General features: G+C 38.8%; 1 protein-coding gene and 1 long non-coding RNA gene across 7 annotated transcripts in view; one reads left to right on the forward strand and one right to left on the reverse strand.

Annotated features, from left to right (window-relative positions):
- LOC121879682 overlaps nt 1–13,239 on the reverse strand; it is a 16,101-nt gene continuing 2,862 nt past the window's right edge. Inside the window, exons 2-3 of the long non-coding RNA XR_006091392.1 lie at nt 5,125–5,307; nt 1–106 (exon numbers count right to left, since the gene is read on the reverse strand). This is a non-coding gene — a long non-coding RNA (uncharacterized LOC121879682). The remainder of the gene's footprint in view (nt 107–5,124; nt 5,308–13,239) is intronic.
- The window catches only part of LOC121879680 (mucolipin-3-like), a 22,583-nt gene continuing 16,645 nt past the window's right edge, over nt 7,302–13,239 (forward strand). The window contains exon 1 of one of the 6 annotated variants that reach the window (XM_042386401.1): nt 7,302–7,468. In XM_042386401.1, the coding sequence (XP_042242335.1) occupies nt 7,420–7,468 (49 nt within the window). In that variant the 5' untranslated portion in view covers nt 7,302–7,419. Of the gene's footprint in view, nt 7,469–10,968; nt 11,504–13,239 lie in introns of those variants that run through there. The other 5 variants (XM_042386395.1, XM_042386396.1, XM_042386397.1 and 2 more) reach the window with 5 other exon arrangements.

The following is a 13,239-nucleotide window of genomic DNA, read 5'->3' on the forward strand; positions in this document are numbered from 1 at the left end:
ACCATTTAAAATACTGCCTCTGACTCGTCCAGTTCAACACGTCTTCAGTCGAAGCCGAGGCCTCCGTCATCCACAAAGGTCACCTTGCCAGTGAGCCACCACACCACTGTGTTGAATAGTATATACACCAGTGTCAGGTCATAAAGGACATACAAACTTAAAGTAACAATTTTCAATTTGTAAAAGTCTGGAAAAGTTGTTCCTATATAGAGTTAATCAAACTCCAGCATATTAGTCTTCTCTACCATATCAGTAAAAGATGGCATCAATATGCAGCTCTTAACTAATATATAGTGTACTAAGCAGAGTGACTGATGGGGTAAAGTATCCAGCATTGCAGCCTGTGGCCATTTAATGCCATAATTTTAAACTATGATATAAATGCAGTAAAATAAAACCCTATTAAGTTTAAATATCAAAATTTAAATATAAAATCCCATATTTATTAAAAAATCATAAGCGATTAAGTACAGTACCTCTATTACAACTAAAAATTTAATAAGTCCACCATCAGGTGCTGAACTTCTCTCTGTGAGCACCTTTCAGATGGAGGAGCCATCCACCTGCGGCACTCAGACAGAAAACAACTCCCCAAGTCACCAGCAAGTGTCTCACAGTCAGTGGCACTAGGCAGTCATCACAATAATGCTGTGGTCCTCCGGCCATAAGGAAACTGTGGGTGAGGTGAGGGAGTTAGGCGTGGGTCGGGTCGTATTGCGTCTCTGTAACAAAGCGTGTTCGGCATTCGGGCCTTCGCTGTTGAGCGGCAAAAATTGGACAGTGATTACATAAGACCATCAAGATCGTCTTAGTGATGTGAAAGTGTAAATCGATGTAGGATATTTAATGCTAGACGCGATTGTATTTTTGAAAACTCAATGTCCACCGAGTTGGAGATACAGCCCAGGTCAAGACGCCTACAACCACAAAATCATTGCCATGTGACAAAGCTTTTATTTAATTTTTTGACGGAGTTGTGGTCACGGCTGTGATAAAGGCCAACCAGGGAGTGCAGTACTGTGCCTTTAGTTAATTCAGTTCATAGTGTCATCAGTGACTGCAGAAGAGGTTGTAAATAGCTTAAAGTGAATACAAACTGGCAAGCAAGCTGGAAAGGCACCAAGTCGTGTTATAGGTGCCACAGAGACTTTAAATTTTATTTTGTTTGTGTGCTTTCTCATGGACTGAAACTGTGCCTACAATACACCATTCACAGGGAGCTGCAGTGTACACAGTGATAGCTATCCTAAAAGGCCCAAAGAAAGTTTTATTTTATTTTTCTGTGTTTCTAAAGGACTGAGCGAGTATATAAAATCCGTTAATCATAGCAAAATGCAGTGAACATAGAGATAGCACATAAATACCGACAAATGCCTCAGTGAACTGAAGAAAAAAAAGAGAAGAAAACAGAAGACCACTGTAAAGGCAACAGGGGAGGCAGAGGGCAGCTTAGTACAGTACTGTTTGTTTCTCTTTATTTTTAAATAGGTGTAGATCTATACAAAGTCTGTAACCCCCCACCACAACAACAACAACAACCATGAAGAAAATGATGATATGTGATTACTGCGGGGGATGACGGATATGGAGGATACAGGCCTGACCAATGCAACGTTTAGGAAGATGCTAACTGCCGTAAAGCAGGAAGGCTGTTGCTGGTATTGCCCTGACTGCACAGTCAAGGTGAAAGAGGCGATTGCAAGCCATAGGGGCACGAGTTCCCTTGGGACGAAAATAGATGAAGCTGGAGCCTTGCTGGCTGCCAAACTAGAACAAATTGGGACAGAGGTCTTTGCTAAGACTGAGGAAGTAGCCCACAGAATGGAGGTGGTTGCTAAGAGGAGTTATGCTGAGGTATTAGCAGGGCTACAGGAGGTGGAGGAGAGTACTGCAGGATCAGAACAAGTTCTACAGCAGCTAGGGACTCTGAAGAAGTGTGTCGAAGAAATGAAAATTAATGAACCTACTGTGAGGGGAGAGGAGGAACAACGGGAACGTTTCCAGCACAGGAACAATGTAGTAGGTTTTGGAGTCCCTGAGAGCCAAGCGGAGGGAACAGAGTAAGATAACACATGATAAGATGCAGTTTAAGAATATTTGTACAGAGGTTCTGAAGATGCCATCAACCCCTCAGGATGTGAGGAGGCTGGGACAAAAGCAGGGGGATAAGCCTTGTCCCTCAGGATCACACTATTGAGTGAGGAGAAGAAATGGGAGGTTATTTGGCAGGCAAAAAACTTAGCAAGGCATCTCGGAGTGTATTCATTCACCCAGATCGCACGGTAATGCAGAGGGAACAGCACAGGAAGCTCCTGTAGGACTTGAAGCAGGGAAGGGAAGAGTCGAGGAGGAACAGGGACGGGTGTACATGGGTTATATTCAGGGGGCGAGAGCCTTGTAAACAATGACATTTCTACCCACACCCTGCAAAATACAGTGTACTTTGTAAATGCTGCAGCTTCTGTGAATGGGGGGGGGGCGGGGGTGTTACTACTAAGAGCAGAGACGTTACAGAGAAATAATTCTGGTTTGAATGTCATGTACTGTACACTAATACTAACACGTCCCTTGATAAGAGAGAGGAGTTTGAAACACTACGGAAGGTACACCAACCAGATACTGTCGGAGTTGTAGAACTGTTGTACAACAACAGGAGAATCGACCCAGAGGAATAAGTTCAGTATTGCTGGATGACTCATTTACGAACCTTTCTTAAGAAACTTGCAAGAGGGGTGTGGTTATCTATGCTAGGCAAGACCTTAGAGCCAGCCAGGCGAGGGTACAGGGAGAGGATGTTTTTGAAGAGTCCAAGTGGTGTCAAATTAAACTAAAGGGAGGGGACTTACTTATTGTCGGCCAATGTCGGGTGTATCTACAGATCCCCAAACTGTGACCCACTAAATCAAAGGAACTTAAGAGCCTTAATAGACAATGCGGCGATGCTCAACCCTAGCCACCTACTTATCATGGGGGACTTTAACTATGGCGACATCAACTGGAGAAACGAGTTCACCCCAAATGACTTGAATAACCCTGCTACTCTTTTTGTAGAAACTCGGAGATAATTTTCTGTTCAAAATGTTAAGAGACCAGACACATTACAGAAGGGAGCAAACACCCAAGCCACTAGACCTATGCAAAGTCGAAATTAAAAACGCGAGTAGGAGTGTCAGACCTGATGCTTGAAGATGGTAGTTACGCAGATTCTGACCAGGATAAAGCAGAGGCATTGAACAGCTTCTTTTCCTCGGTGTTCACAAGAGAGGATGCGATTAACCTTCCTGCGTTTGAGGACAGACGGTTCAACACAGCACTAACCCACATTGTGTCCACAGAAGAGGGTATTAGAAATAAACTGTCAAAGCTAAAGGTCCATAAGAGTCCCGGCCCTGACATGGTGCATCCCAGAGTGCTAAGAGAGTTGTACAACGAGCTTGCCGACAAACATGGGGTCAATTATGAATTGAATTGGAATTGATTAAAAAAAATCCGTCAATTGGAATTGAAAAATACAAAATTAAAATTAGTTGAATTGAATTGGAATTGATATCAATGAATTGATGTGAATTGATATGAATTGATGTGAATTGATATGAACTGATGTAATGAATTGATATCAATGAATTGATGTGAATTGATATGAATTGATGTAATGAATTGATGTGAATTGATATGAATTGATGTGAACTGATAAAATAATATATTATACTGTAATATGTGTCTTCATTAATTTACAATAATTAACTTATATTCAAATAAAAACTAAAATATACTGTACAGTTAGCTAACACAAAAATATTTAAAAAATACATCAAGTGATGGCATGGGATCTCATGAAAGATGGCATGTAACCATGACAGTACATTAGTTAACACTGTACAGTACTGTATCAGATAACCATGGCATGAGTCAGCAAACCTTTAAAATTCTTAAGACTATAAAGTTTACCTTATTCATATTTTCTGCGTTTAGCAGATGTGTCTCGGGTTTTAGTATGTGTTATTTTCGGTGTTCAGCTAAGGAAGGATTCATAACTCTTAGTGATTCTTAAGAATTTTACAAGTTAGGAAATGTTAGGTCAGGTTTTCAAAGGTTTGTTTGGTGATATTTTTAGTATTTTACCCAACATTTTCCCTCGACTTCAAAGCCCAGCCCACTTTCAACAAGAAATATTGTTGTAATTTTATCTATTAAAATACTCGAAAAATATAAATTTCCGATGTAAGTGCCATAGAAGAAAAGTGTTTTAGAATAACCTGAACTACTGTGTGAAAAACGTATTTTTGTTAAACTCAAAACCTGACTAGTGTACTATCATAAATTGACCTTCAATGTTTATCCCAAAAGGTATTTCTGATTATTTACCATTATCACAAGGCTTCTTTATTAGTTAGGAAAAAAAAACCGATAGGTATATAGCAATAGTAGGTTAAGTTACTCTTCCGCAAGAAACAAAATATCTCATACCAACTGGGAAAATTGGGATAAAAACAAATTTTACCAAATAAAATGGTAATGGTGGAGTATGTGAACGTCTCTTACGCCATTAGCCTCTGTCTACCCAGCAGTAATTGAGGACTTTGATGTTAATCGTGTTCCGAGGTAATGGTTAGCCAGTGTATTGACGAGTAGTTCGGTCTTCTCCTTGACAAAATGTAACTCGTTAACTCTGAGTGTGGTTGTTGTGTTGGCGACATCTTCTACACCTCTAAATAAATTCACGCCTAGATGGCCCTTGGGCTGGCCATCCTCGTTACACAAGGGTCAACCATCATTATTATTCCACTACAATAGTGGCTGCTGTGACCGCCCATGTTCCATAATTATTGCATAAAATTACTATAAATCCCTTTACAAGATGATGGATCTCCTTTATAATTCAACCAGGAGTAATACCGTAATAATAGTCTAAGGATCATTACAAGTGACTGCAATTAAATGAGAAAATAAAAAATCAGTTTGGCAAATTGAAAACAATGGCGACGGTCTATTGCCTGGACACAAAAGACCTCTGGTAATAATTCCCCCATATACCTCCACCCCGGATATGCCTCGTCTTATATTACACTATAAACTATACACACATATATTATCTTCCTGCAGTTGACTTATTATCCAACTTACCTTTCATTTTAACTCCGAAAAGCGTCCATAAAGCAGCAGACAACTCACACAGTCACAGCTCTTCACCGCCGCCATATTGTCCTCCTGTCCCCATCCAGCCAATCACAGTCATTCTTTTCCAACTACTATAGCTGAAAATTGACCAATCAGACGCAAGTTTTCAACCACCTTCGCCGTAACAACCTACAATACCAAAATATATTAGATATTTATTCAGTAAATTATTCACTTGTGTTTATTAATATAATAATCTATTTCAGAAAAAACAGATATGTCTATTCCCTTCATATTAAGGTAGATGATTAATTAATGATCTATTACACTAATACTGTCTTGTACCTGCACGATCTACCTATAGTGGTTCATTATATATTTGGTCTTGAGGAAAATATTATTGTTTAAACTATAGACTTGTTGATTTACGTGGGAGACAGAGACAGATGACAGTAGGTATATATATCGTTATTTCACATTAATAAACACTAACATGGCATAATTTATGTAGAGAGAATGGGATGAAAACATATGAGAAAAAACGTATATTTCAGTGGGTGACTTAAGCGTAATGTGACTCGTCTGACTAACGTACCATTATGATCAGTCCATCGGTACCTCCTTTAACGTCGTAAAGTTTGATCGATTATATATACTGTACATTGATCAACTCCATCTTCCCTACCAAGACATAAACAGCTGCTGTTTATAAGATAATTTTTAGCCGATTATGATTTTTTTAAAGATTATTTTTCATTTAAAACAGCGTTATAAAGGATTATCATAGCTTAGAATATACTGTTTATGTACTCTGGAAACATACACGGGTTTATTCCGTTAGTTTACTACAGGTGAAATATACTGGGGACTTATCATCAGGTGAAATATACTGGGGACTTATCATCAGGTGAAATATACTGGGGACTTATCATCAGGTGAAATATACTGGGGACTTATCATCAGGTGAAATATACTGGGGACTTATCATCAGGTGAAATATACTGGGGACTTATCATCAGGTGAAATATACTGGGGACTTATCATCAGGTGAAATATACTGGGGACTTATCATCAGGTGAAATATACTGGGGACTTATCATCAGGTGAAATATACTGGGGACTTATCATTGGGTGAAATAAACTGGGGTGTCTGTATAGAAACAAACACAGTCACTATACAAAGTCAATAGTTCCCTCCATTCCCATTCAAGTATCAATGGCCAGTCCTTACAGCCACCTGCCCCCCACCATCACCCACCTAAAGATTAGACACCCCCGTTTATATCACCTGTTGATTAACCACCCTATTGCTGACATAACATTAACCTAACCTAACCACCCTATTGCTGGCATAACATTAACCTAACCTAACCACCTATTGCTGACATAACATTAACCTAACCTAACCCCTAACATCAAACCTAACATCACCTTAACCTAAATTAACTTCAACTAACCTTGCGTTCAAACTTCCTTAAATTGGATCACCTGAAGATTAGACACCCCAGCTTATTTCACCTGATGATTAAACACCCTAATGCTAACCTAACCAACCCTAACCTAACCTAATTTAACCGACATCCACACTACCTTAAACGGATCACCTGCAAATTAGACACCCCTGCTGACCTGACCTAACCTAAGGCCTCAGGTAGGGTGTTAGGGCCTTTAATCAACAGGTGATATAAGCTAATGGGGGGAGGGGTTAATCTTGAGGTCATTGAAAAACGTAGTAATGGTAATGCAGCGCTCCACAACCCACGTTTGTCTTTATAATCTCGGTGGTGACTGATTACGTCGAGGACAGGGTAGTACTTCCCCCCGTGTGGCTGCGTAACCTCCAGTTATCTGACCAACCATAATCATTATCAGTATAAACAATAGGTGGGTGATAATGGCGGGAAACCACTCTCAAAATCCGCTCGAGATGACTTCATGAGACATTTTCAATTCCCTTGATATCTAAATACCTAAACTTATATTTATATTTTCTTTCGCATAATGTATATAATAAGGCAAATATATAGTTATATGTATTATTTTAAGTAAATTATTAAAGCGAGTAATGAATAAAAGCGCGAAATATGATATATCAAAAGCCAATTGAAGATATCTTGATAACGAATGGCAGGAAAATGACAACCTTGCATCCCATCAGGCGTTCACCTGTACAGAGATCAGTGCGGAGAAGGTGTACTGTATGTATGTTAGTGTATTTCAACTCTCGTGGTGTAAACAGATCATTGAAGAAAAAACTCCGATTATTTTGTATACACAGTGAGGTCATTACAGGATTCCAAGATGAGAGATTCAAATAGTCGAATCAAGTCCTACGCTGCGGATATTGCTAGTAGGTATTTTACATTTGGGTTCCTTGAAGATTAGCCTCCAGTTTATTTTACCTTCATATTAGCCCCAATTTCGCTTGATTAGCCACCCCAGTTTGTTTCACCTTAAGATTAGTCCCCAGCTTGAGTATGAGGATTAACCCTAGAGTACGATGATTTAACCCCATGAGTATACTGTACTGTACAAGGAGACAACATGGCGGACACTGTATTCGACCACCTTCACTTCGTCAACTGTAAGGTCAGGTACCCATTTACACCTGGGTGAACTAGAAGGCCCCCAGGATCGAATCAGAGATACTTATGACAAGATTCGAGTGTTTATATCCACTCGGCCACCGCATTCCTAAAAAAATATGTACCAATGAATCTATGAATAACTTGAAGAGTAAGCTGACTAACCCCTTCCAAGCTTATTTCGCTGTAAAATTAACCACCCTAACTTAAATTAACATTAACCTAACCCACAGGTAGTGTTAGGTTAAATTAGTATTAGGGTGTTTTATCAATAGATGAAATAAACTGTTGGATAATCTATAAGTGATTAAATTTTGTTTTCGATGTTTCAAACCTCAAGAGATTCGAAACCCTTTGAGAAATTACATCCGAATCTATGACTAGAGTTCAGGAATCAGGATATTGTTGGAGTTAAAACCATCCAGTAATGTTCTACCTGTGTGTGTGTGAGTGTCAGGTTAACGTAGAGGGAAGAGTTAAACATTGTGACAATTAGTAAACGATGCAGAGACGCCGGTGATGATAAACAAGACGAAGAAGATTAATGGATAAAACACCATTGAGAAAACTCCTATTTTTTGACAGCAGTACGTCTCATGAGTGGGGGGGGGGCTGATCTTCACGTGATACACTGATGTTTATTTTACCACGATGTTACACACACACACAACCTAACCTAACCCCAGTCAATTTACCCAAGCGGTGGTGGTAGTAGTGGTGTTGGTGGTGAAGGTTAGTGATGATGATAGTGGTGGTGATGATGGTGGTAGTGAAGCACAGTTGCGGAGAAGAGGAACCTGTTTGGTGGTGTATGACGTAAGTTAAGCTGTGTTGCTGCCTCAGACGGACTCGGGTACACCTCCACACACACACACACACGCTGAGAAACTTACAGCGCTACTTACATACATACATACTTAATGCAGGTAGAATATACGTACATATATGCATACATACTCGGTACATACATGCATATATACTGACATAGACATACATACTTACATAATGCAGTAGAAAATACCTGTATAGTCTATGTACACTGTATACATGCTGAACTGTATACCTGCATTGTCTATCGACCCATGGCAGTGTTCAATCCGAGGTCAGCAATTAATATGAGGAAATTTAACACAATCAGCTGCTCACTTATCGAAACATTTGATTACGTAAATCCATAATTGTGTAACTACTGTAAATATATAGACTCGTTATATATACAGAGTGTTCCAGTTTTGTTTTGTTACTAGTGCTACTAAAACTGGCTAATTAAAGTTATTATAGGTTAAGGTGGTGTTAGTGTTTTGGCTAGGATGGTGGACCGTATCTAGTCGAATTATGAAAGCAAATTTATTTCTCAAGTGACAATGAACCAACGAAACTTATACTAAACTAACTCAAATTGAAGTAGAATATTTAAGATAGGTTAAACTTATATATTTTTAGGCAAGGAAAAAAATAGATTTGGCATTATAGCCGTGGTAATTTTTAACATTAATCACATTTTTTTTAAGCACGTGGAAAAAAAATCACTTTCAAAGGCCCTCTCCTATTGGTTGGTTGGTTTTGTATAGGCTGACCAATCATACCTCACGTTTCGTTTACACGTGGCACATCGTAATAAACAATAATAATACATCTTGAAATCTAACAATAAATTCGTTATATTATTTTTAATTATATTTTAACAATGGAAATGGTTTTGAAAATGATATTCACAACGAAACGATGTATCAGAATCATTTAATAGTGAGAGACTGACATTTAACTTCTTATCAACTAACCTTAACATGAAAAATTCACTTAATGTCACGTTTATCTTAACACATAAAGCCTGCGACACGTATGACTTGAGTTAAATAACCAGTAAGATATATCACTTTAAAATCTCATGTGATACGATACAGAATTATGACCGGTGAGCGAACGTTTTATGATTACTACCGCTGACAAAACGTTCTGACCGGACTCTTGGTAGCCCGGATGTTTGATATAGCTACACGTGTCACGCCATTCCTGGGAGCTGTGCGAGTCAATATAATACTAAGCGTTAGTTCTACATACACACCACATCTTGTTCTGTTCAATGCCTGATAAGTAACCCAATTTTTATCCGATTAGGAACATTACTATTAATGGTTACGTACAAGATCCATTCAAGTACGGAATACGTCTCATGGTAGCGGATATTGCTCGTTCTTGTTCGAGTCATGACGAAATTGTACTGTACGTGTGTTGCAAATACTGGGGCTTTGTTGTGGAGGCAGTTAAACACGTACTGACCGCAATTACAAGAATTGCTTACTTCAGGATCTTTGATAATCTACCTTTGTTTCGTGTTAAGTGGGAAACACGTTCTCACATCACCATTTAGGAGGAAAATTTAACATAACGAGACCCTTTGAAAATTCTTACAATGGGTCAAAACGGACGTGGAAATTGGGTAACAAAAACGTCATTGTCAAATTGACAGGAAATGTTAAGATATGTTAATTGGCAGCAGTGTTAGAGCAGTTTACAGCAATATTAGCATAACCTACACCAAATATAGACACAGTATCAACGGCGAATCCATAGGGGTCCTGGGGTCCGGACCCCCCCCTTCTCACAAGAAAATTTCAATACATTATCGTTAATGCAGTATTGTACTCAGGTATTTTTTCATAAAAAGTCTTTATTGTTGATTTCATTTCAGAATATCCCCTAATATCAAGCGCGCATGGCTTCAAAATGCCCATAATATTGGTCAGATTAAAAAACAAAAAATTCTAGGGGGCTTACAGCGCCCCCCCCCCCCCAAAGCTGGTAGGGCTCGCTGCGCTATGTTCCCCCACAACTTTTTGAACTACCCCCCCACCCCTTTGCTATTTCTGGATCCGCCCCTGAGTAGAACGAACGGAACGCATTATTGGAATGAGTCATTTATTTACATTACTCAGAATAGGAAAACTTCACTACAAGCTCTGCCAATAAAAACTAAAACACTTAAGAACTGATAAGACCAATAGATTATAAATGTCATGTGTAATCCAACACGACCTTCCTTCTCTCAAGTGTTAACAGGTGTAGAAGTATTTATAAAGTACAAAAAGGAAAAAATATGTTTGAGGAAAAAAATTATTTATTTTAGGAGTTGATGTTTCGAAAAAAAATAAGTAGGTGTAATTTTAGTGTTATGGTGTATTGTTTAGTCTAAAGTGTATATTAATTTTATTGTATGATTGAGATAATACATAAAAGAGACAAAGGAATATACAAGTTACAATGAAAACACCTTAGATTAATTAAATAGTCCGGATAGGAGTAATTAAATGACAAGTGAGAGTGGCAACAATGATAGAATATGACGTCACGGGATCAGCTGACACCTAACAACAACAACAACAACACAGACTCACAACACAACTCAGACCCTTAGTGTTGTGACGTAGTGGTTCATTTGAGGTTAATATCTCGTTAGAAATAGCTAGTTTATGGGTAGAGTGGTGAAGATATGAACGCAGCTAACCACGCACAGTGCCATAGAAGGCGAGGATCAAGAGACGAGAGAGGACAAGGAGGTGAAATAACCAATAACAGCAAACCACAGCAACCAGAGAGAGGAGAACAGGAAGAAGAAACCACAACAGCAGGAGACCATTTACTCGTCCAGGACGGTGAGGAGAAGCAGCAATCACAGTTCCCTAATCCACAACAAACAGACACCAGTATGAATAGGACGATGCAGATTAAGACCAGAACCTCGCGTGCCAAGCCAAGAGGTCGGTCTGGTTCCTGGTCTGGGGTCAATGAGAGTGACGACGGTTTGTTATTATCCTCCTCATCTCTTATGCATGGTGCCTCGGGTAGTCTATGTGCTGTTTTAAGTTTACGAAGTTTAACATTTTCTATATAACCGGGTATCGACGCGAGGGTACGGAGGGTCGCCACTTTATGCCAACGAATTATTTTGTTTTCGTTGGGGTCTAAACTGAGGAGTTTATCTTTGGTAAAATCATAGGACTTGAGCTTATTAATATTCTCCAACTAATATCCCAAAATAGGAAAAAATTTACGCCGCCGAAATCCAAGACGTGACAAACTGGCAGCCGACTGTGCCATATGGATGTGAGATACGAACCCAACGACTAGCAATTGTGTGTTTGATGTCTGTTATTGTTCCAGCTATATTAAAAAAAATACAATATCACCAAACTGACCAATTATAGTGGGAATGAACCACCGAGCAATATGTTTCAGTACTATAAGCTTAACATTTCTGCATTAGTTTCCAATCATTTATTCCCTATACTTCCCACCCCTATATAACATAACCATATTGTTTCGGGTAATTTTTGGTCGAAATTAGTTGGTTTGTTTCGTGTGCTTTCAAATTTTATTCTCGTCGTTACCAGCCCGATCCCACACGCATGAACTGGGGTTATTTCTGTGGAGGCTTCATTGATGTTAATTTTGCATCCCTTTTCTTTTATCTATGTTCACTTTACATTTTGCGAATTAAAACAAACTTATCGGTAAAAATCCCGACGAAAAAATAAACGGTATAATTGAGAAAAATACAATTTACGTTTGCCATCGACCCAAAAGAACCAGTTTACGTGCCTTCTGTCATGGCCTTTGCAAAATCACTCTAAAACTAACTTACCCAAACAAAACTTAACTCACTCTTTACAGCAAATCAGAATCATGGTATAAACTCATTGCTGGATGTGGTCTGCATGTAGCTATGATGATTCTGGCTTGTGGTGCAGAGGGAGTTAATGCTGCTTAGCTTAACCTGATTATATTTTGTCACTGAAAATGTTGATAGATAATTTCTCCAAAGTTTCCTAACTGTATTTCTGTGTGGCTGTAATCTTCATCATGTCCGCTTTAATCTATAAAATGACAAAAATCTGCTGAAGCTAACATATTTTATCTGCTTCTCATGATAAGATTCCTCAGTTTATTTCACATGATGATTAAATACTAATGGTAAGAGGGTTTTATGTTAGGTTAGGTTATACTGTAATTGGATTGGTTAAATTTTACTATGATTGGTTAGGTTATATTGTGATTGGTTAGGTTATATTGTAATTGATTAGGTTAGGTTATATTGTGATTGATTAGGTTAGGTTATATTGTGTTGGTTATGGTGTGTTAGGTTAGCATCAGGGTGTTTAATCATCGGGTTAAATAAGCTTTGGTTCCTAATCAATTGTGAGATCCGTCTGTCCTGCACTTAACATCACGGTCTGGATTATAAGCTTCTCTGTGTATCAATTTCTTAATCAGGGTTGTCACTAGCAGCTTAGAGCCAAAAACACTAATAGCTCTTTAACCCCTTGTGCACTGGGTCGCCTCTGAGCTGAATAAAATCAAGCAATTAGCCCCCCCCAAAAAATATTAAGTGGTATACTGTAGTGAAGGGGTTAGCTGCACTGAAACTACTGAGGGGCTAATCTTCAGGTGATCCATAAAGGAGGTTAATCTTCAGGTGATCCAGAAAGGGGGTTAATCTTCAGGTGATCCATAAAGGAGGTTAATCTTCAGGTCATCC

This window comes from Homarus americanus, unplaced genomic scaffold (genome assembly GCF_018991925.1).
Source record: "Homarus americanus isolate GMGI-L3 unplaced genomic scaffold, GMGI_Hamer_2.0 scaffold42643, whole genome shotgun sequence".
NCBI classification, from domain to species: Eukaryota; Metazoa; Arthropoda; class Malacostraca; order Decapoda; family Nephropidae; genus Homarus; species Homarus americanus.